The following is a 23,476-nucleotide window of genomic DNA, read 5'->3' on the forward strand; positions in this document are numbered from 1 at the left end:
CAATTTGCTATAAAGAAATTTGCCGACGGCCTGAGGAATCGACGTTTGAGCACAATAATCGCTTCTCGTAATTTCAGTAGTCTTAAAGACGCGATTCAAGCGGCCCAAGACGAGGAGTTGGAGACAGCTGGAGTGTCAGGAGATATTTTGGGTATGTCAACGTCCAGAGAGCTTAATCATAGATTTTTCAGAAGTAGGGGTCAGAACTTCGCTCATGGTCGCGGAAGATTTAACCAGCGAGCATCGACATGGCATAGAGATACCAGCACGCACCGAGGTGGTGGCAACCAATACCGCGGGAGCTACGTACGACGGGGTCAGCAGCAAGCGTTTACACCCAGACGAAATAATAGAGGTAGGTCTTATTATAATTCTAATTATCAAAGAAAGCAGCACATCAATATGACTACTGAACCAGAACCGACACTGGCATCAAAATCGCCTGAAACTGATTTAAAACATAATAATATGTTTTTTCGAGACTAACGAACAAATTTTATCATGTAGTAGTTCTTATTTTATTCAGCTCACTTCAAACAATTCCGATTACACTTGGTTGCTTGACACCGGCGCTTCAATATCAGCGCTTAAACATAAACATGTCATAGAACACCATATTCCATTTGTTAAACAAAGCTCATACATAAATGGCATTGGCGGCAAAGTAAAAAGTGTAGGATAGTGTTACTTGTTTTTATTTGTGGGTGGTCATCGCCTGCGTCATAAATTTTATTTGTTTGACTTCTTACCGATTATGGCGAATGGAATAATTGGAAGCGACTTTTTGACGAAATATAAATCAGTTTTAGATTTTAATAACAACATTTTAACACTTTCGGTAGAAAATGTGCACATCAACATTCCCATATTATTACGTTCTAAAAGTTGGTTAGATATACCACCTAGATGTGAATCAATACACTACATTGAGACTAACTTACAAGGTGAAGGAGTAGTTTGTGCATCTCAAATTGATGACGGAATTTATTTAGCTAGCACTATAGTCAAACCTGTATGCGGTAGAATACCAATAAAAATATTAAATACAACCGAGAATACGTTTAGCTTAAATGAATATAAATTAAATCCCGTTATTCATAACGCTAGTGATTATAACATATGTATTTTTCAGGAAACTAATATAAATGCAGACCGTGTAAAAAGACTATTTTCCCAATTGCAGTTAAATAATTTAAATTTGGAAGAACAAACTTGTATAGAAAACTTATGCGCGAAATATTCTGATATATTTTATTTGGACGGTGATAAATTAACAACGACTAATATTTATGAACACGATATAATATTGAAACAAAACTCGTGTCCTGTGTTTAGTAAGCCCTATAGAATGCCTCATTCTCAGAAAAACGAAATTCAAAGTCAACTTAATAAGATGTTAAAGGACGGTGTTATTGAAAAGTGTAGAAGCGAATGGAGTAGCCCAGTATTACTAGTTCCAAAAAAGGTTAATGCAAATGGATTAAAAAAATGGAGACTAGTGATAGATTATCGGAAATTGAATAACTGCGTAGAAGATGATAAGTTCCCACTCCCTAATATCACTGAAATTCTAGACTCCCTTTCGGGTTGTATTTATTTTAGCCACTTAGATCTGTATCAAGGATTTTACAACGTAAATTTATCGGAAAATAGCAGAAAATATACTGCGTTTCATGCGGGACAATATCAAATGACTAGGATGCCCATGGGGTTAAAAACTAGTCCAGCAGCCTTTTCGCGTATGATGACGATGGCTATGGCTGGCTTAAATTACGAAAAATGTTTAGTTTACCAGGATGACCTTGTAGCATTTGGACGAAATTTAAATGAAACTGTGAAAAATTTGCAACTTGTGTTTGAAAGAATTCGACAAGTAAATTTAAAGCTTAATCCCGTAAAATGTGAGTTCCTAAAAAAACAGTTATTATATCTCGGCCATATTGTGTCAGGTGACGGTGTTTTACCCGATCCGGATAAGATATTAGTAGTAAAAAATTACCCATGCCCAAGGTCACTTGATGAAGTAAGACGATTTACAGCGTTTGTTAACTATTATCGTAAATTCATACCAGGCTTTGCGGAGAAAGCATTTCCTTTGTACGAACTATGTAAAAAGAACGTACCCTTTGTTTGGGATGTGCGTTGTCAAAATTCTTTTGAAACTCTAAAACAGTGTATTATTTCTCCACCAGTACTACAATATCCAGACTTTTCGGAAACTAACGAGTTCATTGTACAGACGGACGCGTCTGGCAATGCAATAGGTGCTGTTTTATCTAATAGTAATAAAAAACCCATAGCATACGCCAGCAGAACTTTAAACAACGCTGAAAAACGATATCCGACAATAGAAAAAGAATTATTAGCAGTAGTATGGGCAGTCAAATACTTTCGTCCTTATTTATACGGACGTAAGTTCAAAATTTTAACCGATCATAGACCATTAGTTTATCTTTTTAACATGCGTGACCCATCCAGTCGGCTTATGAAATTTCGACTCACATTAGAAGAATATGATTATACGGTAGAATATGTAAAAGGCGCAGACAACGCAGCTGCAGATGCATTGTCTCGCATATCTTTTACATCTGACGAATTAAAAGAGATGAGTGAACCTTTAGTTAGTGTCATGACGAGAGCTCAAACGAGGAAATTACAGAATCTTTCGGATGATATGATTCCTTTAGACCGACGGCCTGATCAACCAGACGTTTTGGGGACACATATTAAACCGAAAGAAGCTGTCGAATTAAGATTTATTGACAAAATTGACTTAGAATATTTGAGAAAAAACAATAAGATAAATAAAGAAAGAAACGCGTTTTGTTTTGTAGAAGATAGATCGACTATTTATATAAATCCAGACTTCCAATCACAAATGACGCGAGCCGCATTCGTGAGGGAGCTGAATGAGTTTTGTAAGGAAATAAACGTTAGTGAAGTTTGTTTTATAAAGAATAAAGATAATAATATATTTGTTGAAAAATTACTAAGTGAAATAAAGCTTTTGAATGGCGTTCGATTGTTTATTTTAAATGACGTACAAAGAATCGACGATAAAGATGATAGGAAGGTGATTCTTAATGACTTCCATCTCTTGCCCACAAGTGGCCACGCGGGCATGAGAAGGATGTTAAATAATATCAAAAAATATTTTTATTGGCCCGGATTAGATCGCGAAGTTAGAGAATTTGTTAGGAAATGTCATAAATGTCAAAAGCAAAAACATGCTCTTAATATAAAAGAACCTATGCATATTACGTCCACAGCAACATCTGCATTTGAAAAAGTTTATTTAGATTTAGTTGGACCTCTAGACAAAGACTGCTATAATCACTGTTACATCTTAACATTGCAGTGTGAATTGAGTAAGTATGTGGTAACTCATCCTTTACAGTCTAAATCAGCAGCAGAAGTAGCAAATGCATTGGTGAATAGCTTCATCCTTCGCTACGGTATACCACAGGTAATTGCTACAGACAGGGGCACGGAGTTCATGTCGTCAGTTTTCAGCGAGGTATGTAAACTCTTAAAAATTACTCACTTAAGTTCCACAGCTTATCACCACCAAAGCATTGGCGCATTGGAAAACTCGCATAAAAACTTAGGTTCGTATTTACGCATCCAAACAGATAACCATCCTGAAGCTTGGAGCGTATGGTTGCCTTATTGGAGTTTTGCATTTAACACAACAGTGCATTCCGAAACAAAATTCACCCCGTATGAATTAGTTTTTGGCAAAATTTGTAACCTTCCGAGTAACTTTAAAAGTAATATAGTAGACCCCATATACAATCACGATAACTATCCATCTGAATTAAAATATCGCTTACAATTGTCACAAAAAGAGGCTCGACAAAATCTACTTAATGGTAAATTCGCTAGGAAAAACATTTATGACAAATATGTCAACCCTATTGTGTATAAACATAATGATTTAATTCTAATAAAGAATGAGAATGTAAACAAGTTAGACAGTCTTTATTCTGGACCTTATGTTGTTGTTAAGGATATGTCTCCAAATGTACAGATATTAAAAAATGGCAAATTAGATATCGTGCATAAAAATCGAACTAAATTGTATATTCCTGATGATTTTAGCCCATGACTTTGTACAAGATTTTTTATTTTATTGTTACGCTAGTACTCTTAAACATAAATTTATCTTTGCTAAACTTTTTATTTTATTGTCATTTTATCCATTTTTTTTTATATCTTTTTATTGTCATTTTATTTTGTGTATTGCAAAAAAAAAGTGAAATTGTACTTATCACTTTTTTTTTCTGTTTATGATGGGCGTGTGACGTACCTATAGCTTATATAGACATGTTACGTATATAACCGTGTTATTGTATGAATAAATGTCAGTATAACCGCAACTCTCGTCTTGATCACTTACATTCCTAAACAACACCTCACATAATATTATTTTTTATTAACTGGAATAGTTTATTTAGAAATGTTACATTTAATTTCTTTTATTATTCAGCAACTTTTTTTATAGAATATTTAGGTACTATTTATATTACAGCAATGTAGTTTATTTCGAAACAATCTTTATGATGTTAATCAATTAGAAAAGACCGACAGCACTGTCCGATACGGGAATCGAACCCGAAACTTCGTGATATAGTCTTTTCGTGACTCAGTAATTTACTCTACCGTATAAACCAAAGGAGCAGTCTTTATTTTATTGCATTTTATACGTAATTCATTATTAAGTAAGTACGAGTACTTACAATAATAGTATGTGTAGGGAAAGCTGCTCGAACTCTCCGGACATACTCGACGAAGTGCTGCGAGTAGCCGTTAGCCACGTCCAGGCAGATGAACTTCAAGTCCTTCACCGTGGTCAGGATCTCGTTCAGACGCTCGAAGTCGGCCTCTGCAGTGCCTGAACTGGCCGCTGAGAAAAAAAGGAAAATTGTAACCTTTTAAAGTTGTACCTTTTAAACTTTTGCTTTATTTAAGGATTACCTAGAGTTTCTTCCCAGTTCATATTGGCTCTACTTTTTGAAGTGCCGTTAAATGGGGTTATTTAGGAAAATTTGGGGTAATTTTTTAAGCGACGACTTCAGTTTTCCGATGGTTGGTATTAAATATCGCTATGAATAAAATTTATATATCGCTAAGAATAAAATTGTATCATTTTAAATAGTGTTGACCTTAAACATGCCCATTTCTTTCCATTTTAAAGTAACCCCTGTTTTCAAAAGTAACCCAGTTTTGCCAGTCGTTCACACTATTTGCTATCTACCAAACGTTGAGTTACAATTTCTTAAATAAATATAAGTCTAAAACATCATGCCCCGACCGAGATCCGAGCCTGAAAACACAAATTTTCGTGGTACATGGTGATACAAATTGACGGAAACAGCGATTATGTTTCTTAGTGGTTATATTTTTACAGGTGCACCCCAGTTTAGACAAAAAAAGCATCCATTTAAAAGATTTTGGGTACTTACCCATTTGTTCTAAGCACTCAGGATGTTCGGTTGTGAATTTCTTCCATTCTTCAATGGTGTAGTACTTGTGGATACATGTGAACAATCCGTGCTGTAACAAACACATCACATATTGTTTATTGTTTGTTCACTATTAACGTTAGGAACGTAGACTAAACAACAGTCAAACGGCTACTAAACTTCAGAAATCGGAAGAATTGGTTTCAGTTATAGATGTCGTCAAACATTAACAACATAAGATGTTTTATAAAGCAAAATTAAACGTAGACTCAAGGCAGAGGCCTGAGGGCAAAGAACTCCCAATTGACTGTTCTACCAATCGGGCGGTCAGAGTGATACAGCCTTCGTCGTTGCCTCATAATTCTTTCTAAGCAGGTCTAAATATCATTAAATTGCCGTATCGAATATGAGCGACGCAAGCCTGATCGCCAAACACCATACGGTTTATAGAAAAACCTGAATATGATGTCAATAAGATGATAGCCAGCTCTTCTCATTGGCCCTACCTTCCGAACTGGTGGTAAATTCACTCTCTATATCATTGACTATCATAAGTGTCAGCATTTGGCCTAAATTAATAAATGATTTGATTTTGATAATCTTAAACAGACAAGAAGACCTCTATAATAACTAGTTACAAGCTAAACGTTTTAAAGAAGATACGTTCATAAATCATAGCACTAATAAATGAGCAATTTTCCTAAGTGGCCAACACACGCGGAAGACACATGGCTATCATTATAACGCGAGTAATACTCGACAGTGTAGATTATACTCATTTGATAAGATATTGCAGTCATTGAGGAAACTCGAGGTCAAATCAACTGGTCAGTAATGAATCATTGTTTATCTGTTTGTGACTGTGTGACTCTACATAGCGTATGTATAATAACTTCTGGTTCATGGACTCAAGGCCTCCTCTTTTGAAAAGAGACCTTTGCCCAGCAGTGGGATAGTCATGGGTATAAAAAGAATGAAAAGTTCTGTTATACGTTCTTCAATTAAAATTAACATTTTATCTTACCCGAGATTCGAACTCGGGACTTCAAAATAGTAAAAATACAAGTAAGTACGGGAAGGTAAAATACAAGTCCAACGCTCTTTTACAACTTGTTATTAAATTAAATTTAACTCATTATTGTCTCAATGCTGGGCAAGGGTCTCCTCCCAGAATGAAAGAGCGACATTTTCGGCATGATGTCCGTGTACGCCCCATATTATTTTTTTATCGTCAGTCAACCTAGGTCGCCCATCTATAGAATGACCGCGCCAAGGGTTGCTGAACCCACAATTGTTTACCTGCCGGTAAGCATGACTGTCTATGAGCGTCTCATATGTATGTTTATTATTTATTTATACATATAGTTACTGTACTGAACACACACACACATAACACTGTCAATTAAAACTAATCATATCCGTAGCATTCTGTGCTGCAGTTTCATAGAAACAGATCTATCGCAGCTCTAAACATATGATAACACAATCATAATATGTATATAACTTGCCTACACACAATTCTTAGTAAGCTATGTGTTATATTATTCATTTCCGTAAACAATGGACTTTTAGTTTAGATATGTGTAACAATTTAAGTCGACACGTGTTGCTAAATAGATACACTTGTTGTCTAATAGCGACCGATCGCCATTTTGTCTGCGTGGCTTATAGACTCCATTTTTATTTGTCATAGCGAGATTATATATAGCTTCATTACCTTCCCCAATAAATGGCGATCGCCCGGCTACCCAAAACCCAAAATAATATGTTTGTAAAAGTCCCCGCGACACAAGAGGAATTCTTTTTGCGGGAATTGTCTTTTTTTTTGAATAACAACCACCTAGCCTACTTCTTTCTAATTGTACATTTAGCTTACTCATGAACAAGCGATAGAATCTCCGAAGCCAGTTTACAGCTCAAAATATGTATAAACTCAGCAAACAATATTTAAAACCCTCATCATAAAACAGTACAGACCCAGTCTTTTGATGAGCCCTTGAGATGGGCGTCCCAAAGATTAAACAGCGGCAAGGGGAGGAGCGAGCGTGACTAAATTACTAAGAAACTCTTTAACTAAAGCTCTGTGAAGAGCCAGCGCGGCTGAAAACGGATTACTTGACATTTTAAGATAGAATACTTAATTCAAGGTAACCGTATACTAAGTAATTAAGTAAAAAACGAATTAGTCTTCTAAATTAGTTGAAGCAAAATTTTAAATTACCTACTTTTCATTCATGTTTATGTTTTCGCCCCTGTATGCTATACCGTGATGCTAGATAGTATAGCCTCAAGCATGGTAACTGCTTATATTTTTAAAAATATTTTTTTTTTAATATAAACTGCTCGGCCTTGAGACGAAAGCTCTTTAGATTCAACACGCCCGGCCAAGTGTGGGTTGTGCATGCCCTCAAGAAATGCATCATAGCTTTAAAAGCAATCATAGCTTTATTGTTTACTATATTGTATGTTACTCGTGTATTATACTTACTGTTTATAAGGTTAAATATATCCATACAAATTTTCCAATTGCGCAAATTTCTTAATACTTATGCTTTGCACAATTGGTCTTACCTTAGAAAGTTCGAGAGCCATTTCGAAGGTGCCTACAGTGTCCATATTGCTGGCCATCACCGGTACACCCTTGTACGTCTGGCCGGAGTTGCGGAATGTGATCTCCCTGTATAAATCCACCTGGAACAAACAATGTAGCTTTAGAGGCGAACGAAAGACAGCACTGTAAAGTTTTGAGGCCATTTGAATAAATAGGTTTAAATAACTACTTAGGTATAATTTATATTATATAAGGTATACGGATAGCGGATTGGTATAGTTGACACCTCCCACGCAAGTGGTCACAGGTTCGAACCCGAGGCAACACACTAATGACTTTTCGAAGTTATGTGTGTATTAGAACTGATGATCACATGCTCCAACGGTGAAGAAGAACATCGTGAGGAAACCTTGCATGCCTAAAATTTGTTTAATACATTTATTGAGGGCATGCAAAGTCCCCAACCCGCACTTGGCCAGCGTGGTGGACTCAAGGCCTAACCCCTCCTTCATTATGGGAGGAGACCCTTGCCCAGCAGTGGGACAGTAATGGCTTAAATTTATTTTAAATAACTAGGTACCTAGTTTAAACAAGCGGTATATTCTCAGTTGTCACGTCTACCTCTGTCCCCCGGGGTGACAACTGGGAATACAAGTAGGAAGAAAATTCTCAGTTGTCACTCAAGGGGACAGAGTTAGAGGGGACAACTGGGAATATACCAAACAAGCGACCCTTTTTGAGCTTTAGCTTTGTGGAAATGAAAAAAATTGCGCTGTGGTTTACCTAAAAGCTTTAATAATTTCAATGCAGAATTTCATGAAATTCTTTATTTCATTGGTTAAGTTGTGACAGCGTATTTTAATAGATAGCCTTTCGTAGTCTTCCATCATATTACAATTTTACATACCAATAAGACTTACATACATAAACCATTAATTAAATCCATCATTTAGCGAATAGTTAGGATATTAGTCTTTTTTCAGTATGATATTGATTTGCCTGGTTTTTTAAAGTTTTCGTTTTTCCATAGTTTTTTCCAGGTGTTTCCGTCCCACACCTGTTCCAATCATAGCATCATACTTTTCCAGCAGGATCCGCATGGAGATGTCTGTTTACGCAATAAATCCACACAGACGTTTATAACTTCGTCTGGTGAAAGATCAATAAAACTGTAAACTATGCTACTTTTGAGATAACATCAAAAATAACCGTAGCCCGAGAAAACGAAACAAATTCTATTAATATCGAGAAAATTTCACATCAATCCGATATTTCTTCATAAATTTAAGCAGTAATATCTCCGAAATTACTGAACCGATTTTCGTTAAATTTCCATCAAAAGAAAGCCCAATTCTTAAACTTTTAGTCACTGTTAAAAACATAGTGCTATCTTGTAAGGGGGCTGAGCAGAGATGGCGTATACGAAATGATGTCTCAGACAATTTTCTTATCTTCCATATGACGTAATAGGAACGTAGGCATAGTGCCAAAACGGGTGTTACAATATAACCGCGCTAAGATTCTTGCAAATCTTTTATATCAAGGGCGATGTACAACTTTCTGAAATATTATTATAGTCTAACAACTTAGTAGAGAGCACTGTATGCAAGGTTTCCGACTTTGGGGACATACAAAATTGAAAATCTAGAACATTAGTGACTTGCCACCTTATGCAGTGGTCGGTAATTAGTTTAATAAAGCTAGTGTATTTTGAAAATACACAGAATAGTTAATTAAAATCTAGATCAATTGTTTACTTAGTTGTCGGACTACGGGCTTTTGGTATCTCATTAAGAGATACTAGATAAATTAACAAACTTAGTATCAATTTTGTGAGGTGAATTCGAACCCAAGACCTCATGACCAGCAGTCGCTATTATACACTACCGGCAGCGCCATAGAGGCAAGCAGTTATTTGAGTATACAATATACTTAATACTTATAACTACCTAGATACAGTTCATATAGCTTTATTTTTCACTAGCTGACCCGCGCAACTTCGCTTGCGTCACATAAGAGAGAATGGATCATAATTTTCCCCGTTCTTGTAATATTTTTTAATGGTACTCTGCTCCGGTTGGTTGTAGCGTGATGATATATATATATATAGCCTAGAGCCTTCCTCCATAAATGGACTATCTTACGCTGAAAGATTTTTTCAAACTCTTTTTTTTATTTATTTATTTTTTTTTTTTTTTTTAAAAAAGACAACTCCCGCACTAAGAATTGCTCTTGTGTCGCGGGGACTTTTACAAACATACAAACAACGGACACAAAGCACAACCAGACCCGAAACAATTATTTGTGGATCGCACAAATAATTGTCCCGTGTGGGAATCGAACCCACGACCTCCCGTTGCAGTGGTATCGGCGTGGCGACCTAAACCACTGCGCCACGGAGGTGGACCAGTAATTCCTGAGATTAGCGCGTTCAAACAAACAAACTCTTCAGCTTTATAATATTAGTATAGATAGAAGATGATATTTGTAACTGATTAGTTTCTAACCACGATTTCCACAATTTCATGTTATTATTACCGCTAGATTAGTTAGGTATTTCACGACAAAAATAGTACAGAAGATCTTGTTTATTTTATATTAGATTCTCAAAGACGTGCGGACAATTTAGCGATCTTACGAAACAGCTGGGGGCTAGTGAAAGTTTTGTTAGACCCTGGCTTATAAGGATTACTATTGATGTAGAAGAAAATGTTTGCCAGACTCTCTTTCTCTTTCACCTGTATTATCATTGAAGAGGAGGACAATACACAATACACATAAACTAATATGACTAGTTGAGTACATAAACTAATATGTCGAGGCGCCAATCTGACTCTCTTATTCGCATGACATATATTAATACCTCTAAAACTAATGAAGCGCGCGCTGGTGTGGGAGAGTGAGGGAGTGAGAACTAGAGATGTACCGGCACGCCGGTTACGTTGAGAAACAATAGAGATGTACCCGCGTGCCGGTTACGTTGATAAACAATAGAGGAGATTCACTACATCATCTTTAAACACCATATTTGAGCAAATAAATTATTTGATTTGACGGTAGACAGCGTTTTCGGACTAAAATATTACTGAAGAACGAAAGACCTTGCAAGTAAGATGAAACATTTTGTACATTCATTGTTTAAGGATCACTGATGGAGGTACTCATAGCCCGTTGTGCTCACCGGTTGGCAAACGATCTGTGGGTTAAGCAACTGTTGGCGCGGTCATTCTATAGATGGGTGACCGCATAGTGGTATTTGAACTGAGCGTCTCCGTGCTTCGGAGGGCACGTAAAAGGCCGTTCCGGTTGTTGTTGATAAAGATAACAGTCATTAAGCCTCGTCAAAGGCCTTTCGGGCGGCTTAAACAACTTTGACACTAGGTGTTTGCTAGACGGTATTACCGTAATACATAAATCTTGCAAAAACAGTTATAGTATTTTTTTAATTTACCGTTCATTGTCGAAAAATTTATTAAAAAAAAATAATACTTCCAACCCGGATATTTTGTAAACCGGGATTTTTTTTCTTGAGAACGAAGTAGCGAACATAAGCTAGTATATTATAAATACATATATACAAATGTCATTATCAACAATGTGTTTGAAACGTGATCAATTAGTTAAGCAGTGAAACAAATGAAACAATCTTTACTGAGCAGTAAGCAGTCTGACTCGATATTGAATCAGTCACATTGTTATGAGCACGTGTATGTTTCTAAACTGTTATGTTAGTAGTGAGTAGGAAGTCTGTTTTTCAATTTGTTTAAAATTGTGAAGCAAAAGTTATGATGCAGAACAATTATAGGCATTGAAGTGGAATATATTATGTATTTTTTTAAGTTATTTTTAAGAGAAATCAAATTATAACTCCGCCACCCGCGCTATTTGCAAAACTGGCTAACTCTAGGTTACTCGCGCAAGTCGCGCACCATGGGCTCAGTACCATTTTTTTCCCTAGAGTCCCCTAATATTTAATTTATTGTTTTTTTTTTGTATTTGTTGTTATAGCGGCAACAGGAATACATCATCTGTGAAAATTTCAACTGTGATATCAGTTTATGAAATAAAACCTGGTAACAGTCATACAAACAGCGAAATCTGAGTAACACAGTTCCGTTTTATCCTTTGGGTACGGAACCCTAAAAACTTGCCTTATGTAATACGGACAAAAGCAATACAATTTGGTTTGTTTCGGTAGTGTCTTGTTAAACGGTGCCAAGGGGACATAGCGCAATGGCGGCCGTTTCACAGACTCCCGTCATTCTGTTCACTTTCCTTTCGCCTTGGGTAAATGTGGTTTTGATTGTTCTGTTGTTTTGTCGATATTGATTTGAAAAAGATTTGTGTGTTTATAATGTTTTGTTGTGTTAGGAAATGATTGTAAAATTTAGTTTTTTGCTTTTGTTGCATTATACATTTAATTGATTATGATATTTCATTCTCTCAATATAAATAACTATACCTACACTCACTAATATAACGGTGAAGGAAAACATCTTGATGAAACCTGGCTAGCCTTAAAGTTGTTTAAACCATATGATAAGAAGAAGACTGGACAATCGTGGTGGTCGCAAGGACCAACCACTTCTTCAATTCGGGAGTAGACTCTCGAAAGAGAATGGGTTAAATAAAACCCCAATGTACCTACAGCGAGCTGTAAATGTATGAGTAGCATTTTCATGAGGTAAATATTGTATTAATAATCTTCATCAGCTCTTTTTGATCCACCAGCGTGTGTCATCTCTGTTTTAAGTAATTTAAGTGTCTCTTCGTTATAAACTTTATTACCTAGTGACGTCCCTCTCTCAGCTTAATTTGTTTGAAAGAACGTTTTTAAATAAACCGTCGGAAAATTCTCAAACAATTTGTTCGCCCACAAGGTTATATTCCAAAAGTTAATACAGCTACAGAAATTAACCTTCAACAATATAAAACTTCCGTTAGCAACCTAAAAATTTGCCAAAACGAATATTGTTCTATGGTTATCAAAACCTATATATAAAACTCTTCCGTTACTGACTGACTGATCGACAACGCCGAGCCTAAACTACTGAGCGTAGAAACTTAAAATTTGGTATAAAGATTCTTTAGGAAGTGTAGAGAAGCATTATACCCTAGTTTCTGAGTACATTTAGCGGCAGTTTATCTATTCAATAGCGTTTTTTTAATATAAGTTTAAATGCTATTGAATAGATAAACTACCGCTTAATGTACTCAGACACCGGGGGTAGCTGATGGACAACCGACAGCCGAAACTACTGAGCGTAGAAAATTGACTTTTGCTATGAAGGTTCCTTAGGAAGTGTTGAGGAGCACTAAAAGATAATTTTTGGAAATTCCCCTCTAAAGGAGGTGAAATTCGACGCGGACAAAGCCACGTGCGGACAGCTAGCGTTTTTATATAAAGAGCATAGGTTTATTAAATCAATATTTACGTTGGCAACTCGCTGGTGACGGGTAGACATTGACACTGACATTCAACGCTACAGAGGTTAATTGAATGCGGATAATTGATGCAATATCATACCTATGTTGTCGTTTATCAGGCGATTACGACGATCTACGATCGAACGACGTTTGCAATAACTTATCTGCGATTAAGGCTAGGTCTTGCGTTGCCACGGGTACTAAACTCTACTAGACTACTATTTTAAAAAAGTTAAAAAATCAACAAATAAAGTTGTATTGGTCTTTATCTATTTTATACTAGCTGACCCGCGCAACTTCGCTTGCGTCACATAAGAAAGAATGGGTCGAAATTTTCCCCGTTTTTGTAAAACTTTTTACTAGTACTCTGCTCCTATTGGTCGTAGCGTGATGATATAGCCTAGCCTATAGCCTTCCTCGATAAATAGGCTATCTAACACTGAAATATTTTTTTTAATCGGACCATTAGTTCCTGAGATTATCGCGTTCAAACAAACAAACATACAAACAAACTCTTCAGCTTTATAATATTAGCATAGATTAGTATAGATTTAATTATTTTTAAGCGTAAGTAGTTTTTTAATGTGCTCGGTATATAGTAAGGGGCTCTATTTCTTGAGATTTGATGGGACGTAATGTCATAGAACTAACATTGCTAACGGCTAAACGCGGGTGTATTTGCATACACCTCTGCCTACACCTTGCAAACAGGCGTGATATTATATCTGTACCAATACCACTTCATCCAGCCCGGCAATCGAACCCATGTCATCGAGATTAGCAGTCGTACACACTATCGTCCGCGCCAGCATAGAGTTAATTACAAAGGATTATTATCCCATTACGCGTGTGTAAACGGTATTTGATGTACATATTATCACCTTATCGGTCTTATCAGATGCTCTAACGGTTGTGAGTAAATCGTGCTCTCGAGTAGTGACGTAGTAATGAGCGCTTAGTGTGATCACGTCATTGTAATGATAGTGATTGAGATCATTCGGCCATAGATATATTATGTGTTGTTTTATTTGCGTATAAGTTGTGATTGGTGTTGAAATGGATATTTTTGTTTTTGAGAATCAAGGTTCAGGTAATGTTTCATGTTGTTTGACAGTTAAAGACTACACTAGGTCTTTCTTAAACAATCTTGAATCTCTATAAAGAAAGGAAGAACTATGTAAAAAATGTATAAACATTATTGATTTTTTTATGATTCCTTTTTATATTCGATTAAATAACATTTGCTGTAGGTTTATCATATTTGTCATACGGACATGAAAAGTTTTAGATAGGTTTAGTATATTGTCAGGGAAGGAATATGCCATTCCTTACTACTACTACTACTAGCTTACTAGTCAAATAAATGCGACTTAAAATATTCTTAAATTAATATATTAGGTGCACTGTTTTACTGGGATCATAAAACCAGGCTCGCTATCAACTTATATAATATAGGTAAAGAAGCTAAGCCATCTTCAAACTAGATATATTAATTAGGTCAGGTAAAAAGTCTTTTCGCATTATAGTATGTATAAACTTATAATAAAATCTCTTTGGCTTCAAGAACCACAAATGAGTACACGGTTCCTTAGGTTTTTTTCAGTGAGCTCGTGAGGTACCCAAATATCGAGCTTTTTTGTGGAGAGAAAAGATTTTATTACAAGTTTATACATACTATAATGCGAAAAGACTTTTTCCCCGACCTAATATAATGATACATGTATGTAATTCATCCATAATGTTCCACATTTCTCATCACTTTGATAAATGACAATCGATTAGGGGTGTGGACAGTCGACGGAGCAATTTGTCATCTATAAATAGACAGACAGACTGACGTACTAACTAAGTATACAGTGGGCAGAAGACAAGCACTATAGGAGCGCCCGCTGGGTGCGTCTACGGAGTATTAAGTAATTAGTCTGGTAATAATCATTGATTGCTATTACTTATATTGAGAAAGTGGCTATAGTCTTGATAAAGATTAACCCTTTGTGAGTATTTTTAAAAGTATTTATATACGTAATGAACAATCTTTTGTTGCTCTATCGAAGACTTATTGCATTAGAATTAACATTTTACTGTAAACTAGATGCTGCCTGCGACTTCATCCGCGTGAATAACGAGGTAAATAATCCTTTGTGTTAATTGAGGTTGTAAGTTCCCTGTGTACCAGAATTCATCAAAATCCGTTCAGTCGGTTTTGCGTTAACGATTAACAAACTTATATACATTCAGGAAAAAATTCTCATCTATACTAATATCATAAAGCTGAAGAGTTTGTTTGTTTGTTTGAACGCGCTAATCTCAGGAACTACTGGTCCGATTTGAAAAATTCTTTCACTGTTAGATAGCCCATTTATCGAGGAAGGCTATAGGCTATATGTCATCACGCTAAGACCAATAGGAGCAGAGTACCTGTAAAAAATGTTACGGAAACGGGGAAAATTCTAACCATTCTCTCTTATGTGACGCAAGCGAAGTTGCGCGGGTCAGCTAGTTTATAATATTAGTACGTTACCCAGATAAGTACAAGATTCTAAACCGTCACTTTTGAATACTGAGAGCAGACCAATTTCCACAAGCAAAACAGTACTTATAAAATTGTAAAAACATTAGATACCCTCACCCTTCCGTTACATCATCAGCCTACTTCCACCGACCGATCAAAGGTCTCCCATTCTTTTACGTCATATCCGGTTGTATCTCATTTGACCTTCCGACCCCTAATGTCAGAGGTCACGACATGACCTAGAAACCTCAGTGTTGGCTGCAGAACTGCTTCAGTAAACACTCTGCTGCCTTGAACAGAGGAATTGGCAAGAGTTCAAGAAGAAAGTTGCAAAATGTGGAGCGCAGATGAGTTATTAATGCGGCATTCGGGAGAGTTGGGTGTAAGATGTAATATAGAATTAGCTACACTAATATTTGGTATATATTCCTGCAACTAAGGTTGCCGGGCATAGTAAGTCCAGCCTGACAAGATTAAGGGTGTCCGACCTGCCCGGCTTATGTTAAACTTTTATGTCTCGAAATTCGGTATATTCCCGTTGTCCACCCCTGCTTGTCCACCCCGGGTGGACAGTGACACAAATCTTTTAAAAAGTTCTCGGTGTCCACCCCTGGGGGACAGTGAGAATTAATTTTAAATTATTCCCGCTGGCCACCCCGGGTGGACAAAGACACGAGTTTCATATTACTACTCTCGATGTTCACCGCAGGTGGACAAAGCCACTGCTTAAATAAACATTCTCAATGTCCACGCTTGATGGAATTGGGTGTAAAAAAATAAGTAGGTCTAAAGTTTAATCATATTATCAACATCTTTTACTTTTGCAATCTACACAAATAATTATCACAATAGGTATTAATCAAAGTCACAGAAAAATCTTTACATCCTCATCCTTTCTAGAAATAAATCAATATTGAAGTCCCCATTGACAAGTCCCATTCGCATGTTGTGAATAAAATGATCACTTTAAATATATTTTTTTACGTTTATTGTTATAACTTATACCTTGGTTTAATAAGTGCCGCAACTTAGCGTCAATCAACATTATATGGGAAAACACACAATAGATAGTGTAACTACTTCTATTTACCGTAAAGATGTTGATAATATGATTAAACTATGTACCTACTTAATTAATTTTGTTATAATTATTTACACCCATTTCTAGCAAGCGTGGACATTGAGAATGTTTATTTAAGCAGTGGCTTTGTCCACCTGCGGTGAACATCGAGACTAGTAATATGAAACTCGTGTCTTTGTCCACCCGGGGTGGCCAGTGGGAATAATTTAAAATTAATTCTCACTGTCCCCCAGGGGTGGACACCGAGAACTTTTTAAAAGATTTGTGTCACTGTCCACCCGGGGTGGACAAGCAGGGGGTGGACAACGGGAATATACCCGAAATTCGTGCGGATCGAAACGTCGTTAATCTATACTAATATTATAAAGCTGAAGAGTTTGTTTGTTTGTTTGTTTGTTTGAACGCGCTAATCTCAGGAACTACTGGTCCGATTTGAAAAATTCTTTCAGTGTTCGATAGCACATTTCTTGAGGAAGGCTATAGGCTATATATCATCACGCTACGACTAATAGGAGCAGAGTACCAATAAAAAATGTAACAAAAACGGGGAAAAAAATCTCTCTTATGTGACGCAAGCGAATTTGCGCGGGTCAGCTAGATACGTGAAAAAGTTTAGTTTTACATTCATTATTTTACAATAACACATACATTTCCCGTTTGACCAAATTCGCAGGTCTGCCCGGTCATTTGGTTTGGCGACCTGGCAACCCTACCCCAAGTATCCAGAGCAGAGATTCCTAGTGGGAGCGATACCGGCATACCGCCCCATAATGGGCGCTGGAGCTTTTCATGGGTGACGGGTCCAAAGAGTAATCAACGAAAAAAAATCGTGCATATCCAACATAAGGAATAGCCATAGCAAATAGCCAACTGTTTACTGTACAAGTAAGCGGACAGAAGTTCCCAATTTTAAGATTTGTAATATTTAGTTTTATTTTTCTATTTGTTTGACTTAGCTGACCAGCGCAACTATGTTTGCGTCATATAAGAGAGAATGAGTCATAATTTTCCCCATTTATGTACTGGTACCCTGCTCTTATTGGTCATAGCGTGATGATTATATAGCCTATGACCTTGCTTAATAAATAGCAAAATCCAAGAATGTTTCAGTTCGCACCAGTAGTTCCATCTTGCATCTTCTTTCTTGAATTCTGGCTGTGGCTTACCGCAGCCCTGTTAGGTATGCTTCTATTCTGATATCAAAGAACTGGAGTGAATGTTATATACACTATCCAAAAGCACTTTAGGCTACACGTTTAAGCAGAATTTTATACTTCTCATGCGATAAGAATTAGGTACATCGATAATTCTGATATATTTACCCTTGCATAACGTTATTTAATATTATGTAATAATGGTTGACTTGACTTGACTTGTCACATTGCATTTTTAGCTTAAAAGGAGACACCATACCTAGAACTGTTGCATAAATTTAGAAAAAGTCTATAAATTATACGGTATTTTGTACATTGATTATTTTAAAATCTGCCCGAATATTATCCATAAAAATAATTTCGCGACAAATTTTAGAACTTCTAAAATTGGTTAAAAAAAGCTTCCTTTTCAAAGACATCTTACACAGCATTTCTGAAACGGTAAAGTTAGGTATATTATCAAAACTATGAAATAAAGTCAACTTGATAACAAGGTAAAGTAACAAAGGCAAAATAAAATACAAAATCTAAGTCTTTGCAACAAACGCAGCGCTTCTTTCAACTAAAACAGCAACCTTTTCTTTTAAACCAACAAGCACTTTTCCATTTCTTTTCGGCCATTAATTTGCTAGAATCTGATTACATTTGTCGTGGAATTGTACAAATAGTTCAAGTTTATGTCGTTCTTTCACGAGATCACGAAAACAGCTGACATGTTGTTTTATTACTTTAAGTCTTTTACGGAGGTAACCTTGAACAATTTGATTTATGGCTCTTGTTTTGCCTTCCGTTGTCTTTATATGATACTTCCGGTATTTTATTAGCTATACTTCTAGATATTTATTTATAGAAGAAAGTTGGTGTGTGTTGCTTTCACCAAAAACTTAAACAAATTTATAAACTTTTGCGTAGAGAATCTGGTTGCAAACGGATGATTCAGTTTCCGGACGACATGCCTGTGTTTTTGAAATTGGTGCTGAAAGAGGAATACTACATAATAATATTCAAAAACCAATCTACGTTGGTAATTTACACACATAGAAAGATTATTTCGAATACACACACACTTTCAAAAAAACATTTTTGTATTATATAACGTAGGCTAGAACTATTACATATTTTCGTGATAGACGAATATACAATCACTATTACAGTACTTTGTATCGTCGACCCTACATTTTTACCGCTCGACAGGGCACCCTTCGTAAAGCCCCTATCCCTACATGTACGAACCCTTGTACAAGATTGTACCCGTAGGGCTTAGTCGAACATATATCTTTTATCGAAAATACATGTATTACGGAACTTATGCCGTGTTTTCATTGTATAATTTTTTGATAATGTTGTGTTACGAAGTTAAGTAAATGTTATTGTAAATAATAAATATACCTAAAATAATAAAAGTTAGAGCGTGTACATAAATTAATATCGGAATCAAAATGCAAGATATTTGAAATCGTAAGCTCGTTTAAAGTGACACGGTCAAATTACAGATTTAGATTAAATATATTCTGTATTAATAGGCTGGTCATAATATTTCTCTATCAGGATTTTATATAGGTATTTTGTATTTGGTGCATTTTGGAGATCTTTCAATTTCAAGTGTGAAAAAGCAAGCAAGCAATGTCAAAGCAGTGATGTATAATTAATTAATTAATAACTGTAAAGAAGTAACAATAATTTAGTGGTTTTTTTAAAATTCAGTACTTATTTCCTTGTTTTTCAATACTAGGGCCTATAGGGTTATTTGGTAGGTGCAGATCATTCAGGTGGTGAAGGTACTAGGAATGTATCTGCCTAGGATTCAGCCTAAATAGCCACTTATATAAAACACATATCACTATAAAACTGTTGCAGATTCATTCAAATACATTTCGGGGATTTCCCCACACATAAATTCACTAGCTCTATATTATCGTAGCACAGGAAAATAGATGTATCTTTCTGCGACTCCTTGGAAAATATTGTTCGATATAAAAAGTATCTGATGTGTTAGTTCAGGTTAAACACCATCGCTGTACCAAAGTTTCATAAAAAATCCGTTCTGTAGTTTTGACGTAAAGTAACAAACATCCAAATATTTATAATATTAATCTAAATTAGTTCAGTTGTTTGGAAATCATTGCGTAACATACGATCCATCCTTACAAACTTTCACATTTCAGTTTTGAAATAATTGCGTAGCATACATACAAAGGTCTGTACATCCTCACAAACTTTCACATTTATAATATTATTATAATATTTACTAGGCCTATTTATCGTTACAAAATATTTTCGCATCATCGTCTATTAAACGCGAAACAAGCTAACGACATTATAATGAGACTAAACACTGCGCTATTTCATCATTTATGTTTGACAAACAATCATTAAGTTCTGCTTACATTGCTCAATTGATAGCGACAGGGTTTCCTTTTTGATTTATTTATAAGGAGTTTCAGGAACTCTTATTTCGTTGATACGGTTCTAAAGAATCAAGAAAGGAAATAAACTTAGCAGACTTTGCAGCGATTGTTTTGCCCAATCAAAGCGGTATATTTTTTATTAACGTCATATTTTAGCTAATTAAAACAATACCCTAATAATTGAAAATACTTTTAATAAGTTAATAAATGATTATAATTATGAAAAAACCTTTCTTCTTCATAAATCACTCTGTAATATTGATGAAAATCGCATGAATATTTGACAAGTAGTTTTGAAACGATCACATTGAGACAAATCAATGGGCGAGAATTATATTTTATAACAATACAGTAATGAAAGTTTACACTTTTAAGCCAAGGCCAGCCCTTATTTGACCAGCACTTATTGAAAATAATAGTCAATTATTTCCCACTGCTGGGAAACGGTCTCCTCCTAGAATAACAGAGGCTACAGTCCACAACGCTAGCCGAATGCGGGCTGCGACAATACTAAAGAAAAAATAATATTATAATGTGTATAAGTCGCGACAGTTTAAAATCGTTCAAGAGAAAATGTTGAAATGAAAAACGGGTCTAATCTAACCAAACCTAAATTACAGTTTTACTTAATAATGGAAAATGTTTATCTTCAATTAGGCTCCCAATAGAGTTTGAGAGTTTGTTCATCAATCTTCATTAAGTCCGCGACGATTTTCAGCTTAAAATATTGATTAATTAAAAGCTTTCAACTAAGATTTGTATCTATCAGAGGAAATTAGGGACTTCTTTTCTATTAATTTAGTAAAGTGTAGCTAGAATAATTTATATTCATATTTTTTTTAGTGTCATGTGATATTTGTTTATTCTAAGGGAAAATGGAGAAATTTCTAAACTATACTTTTCAAGGTCGTATAGGTTAGTTTTTTACTATTATTGATAAAATAGATCTTAGAACAGAATTTACCAATTTAAAGCAGAAGCGAAATGTACTTATAATAGAGGTAGAAAATGTTATAGTTAGATCTTTAGGAAAAAAATTAGTTAAATTTGTTTTTGAACTCACGTAGTTAAAAGGATCAGCGATAGAATTTAAATATTTTCCGTGAAATAGATGTTACAAAGGGTTACTCATAAATAGCCATGGTTTTTTTTTAAAACGTTTGTATATACAATCTTGGAGTCAAATAGAGCTATTCGAAAAGCGTAAGTATTTTTCATTTTTAAAGTTACAACATTATCTATAATCATTTCAGTTCTGTGTAAAATAATCGCAAGTCGTATTGAAAGAATAACAATGGCTATTTGTTAGTTACGCGAGTTAATTGCTCACTTTGCGTTGAAAAAGCAGACTACATACAACATAGTTACGTACTATTATATACTGAAGCAAAATACTTTTTGATAAATACATTTACCTGTGTGTAATAATAACTATCTGAGAGATTTTCAATGATCATTTGGCAGTATTTCAGCTAATTTTTGACATCATAGGTATATTTTTTTTTATAAGTATTTGGTCTGAGCCTGGATGTTAATGTATCAATATAAGTATGTATTTAGAAGTATATAAGTATGTTTATAGCCATTTGGTTACCATAGTACAAGCTCTGCTTAGTTTGTAATCAAATAACCGTGTGTGAATTGTCCAAAGATATTTATTTATCTTTTTTTACATTTGGCACGAAGATTGTAAAAGAAAGGTACAGTCTTCTTTACGCTGTTTAGTTTTTGGTAAATTAATGAGATTTTGTATATCTTTTATCTATTACTTTTATTTTTCTCTGCGTTAGTTAGTTGGCTGGTTAGCTATCAATTGCTATGGTGACTGTATGTATACAGTACCTACCAAAAACTGAAGTCTTATACGACTTATAAGTCTTTAATTTCTTCTCCTCAGTGATACTATAACCGTGCCTCAATAGAAATCTTGTAAACAACAATGATTCTCTCAGTGAAAAAGGTCGACATTGGAAAATTAAACAAAAATAATTATAACGTCTCGACAAGGTTACTGTAGCAGGAAACCTATACTGAAATAGATCTCGAGCTATTGTAACGTAATTATTATCTTCTTGCTAAATAATAAGAAATCTACACATACAAAAATCATTAAAATTAAATCTAAAAATACCTTGGCGTAAATGCCTGATATTCGAAATAGCCAAGAAAAAAAAATCATTGGCATTTTCCACGACACCTTGGTCTAATGTTTCGAAATGTGAAATTAAAAACTACTTACGTCATTTCTGCTACGCAGTGTGCTTCTTTTAGGTCGTAGTAACACATCCTTAAAGTCTAGTTTAACTTCGTTTATAATATTAGGCATTTTGTCACTAAACACTTGGTGTTATCGTAAAATAAACTGTGTTGTATTGAGGCGACCGCGCGTTCCTTCCCGCGCGTAATATCGACTGACGAATGCAGCCGGTGTTGGCGTGCTACGGTGATATTTTCCGGGGAAAATTTCCCCGAGTTTTTCTAATGCAGGGAAAATTTCCCAGGGAAAATAAATTATTAATAAACTTTTTATTCGCTTACAGTTAGCGTTTTATTAAACTTAATAACCGTTATAATAGAAATGTATAATAGAACTGTATACAAGAAATGCATTACAGGCGAAATCGACTGCCAAGTCATCCGTAAAATAAATTGTAAGTTCTTTTATTCTCATTATAATAGATCCTTAATATTGCTAAAAGATATTCTGTTAAACACCGAAACATAACATTACCGAATTAGTTTGGCAATCATAGCAAAACAATTTGCAAAAAAGTGGTCCCTATATAATTAGCTCATGAGCAAAAACCAGGTTTAACCCGTAAAGAAGGAAAATCCATAAACTGGCAACTCTATTTCGACAAGCGTGACACTACGTCAC

At 35.3% G+C, this 23,476-nt stretch overlaps 1 protein-coding gene across 1 annotated transcript in view; it reads right to left on the reverse strand.

Moving 5' to 3' along the window:
* The window catches only part of LOC142982948 (GMP reductase 1-like), a 29,944-nt gene extending 6,919 nt beyond the window's left edge, over positions 1-23,025 (reverse strand). The window contains exons 1-4 of the mRNA XM_076129704.1: positions 22,838-23,025; positions 8,037-8,156; positions 5,466-5,556; positions 4,740-4,906 (exon numbers count right to left, since the gene is read on the reverse strand). Of these exons, the coding sequence (XP_075985819.1) occupies positions 4,740-4,906; positions 5,466-5,556; positions 8,037-8,156; positions 22,838-22,924 (465 nt within the window). The 5' untranslated portion in view covers positions 22,925-23,025. The remainder of the gene's footprint in view (positions 1-4,739; positions 4,907-5,465; positions 5,557-8,036; positions 8,157-22,837) is intronic.
* Between the last annotated feature and the right edge of the window lie 451 nt (positions 23,026-23,476).

This window comes from Anticarsia gemmatalis, chromosome 22 (genome assembly GCF_050436995.1).
Source record: "Anticarsia gemmatalis isolate Benzon Research Colony breed Stoneville strain chromosome 22, ilAntGemm2 primary, whole genome shotgun sequence".
NCBI lineage: Eukaryota > Metazoa > Arthropoda > Insecta > Lepidoptera > Erebidae > Anticarsia > Anticarsia gemmatalis.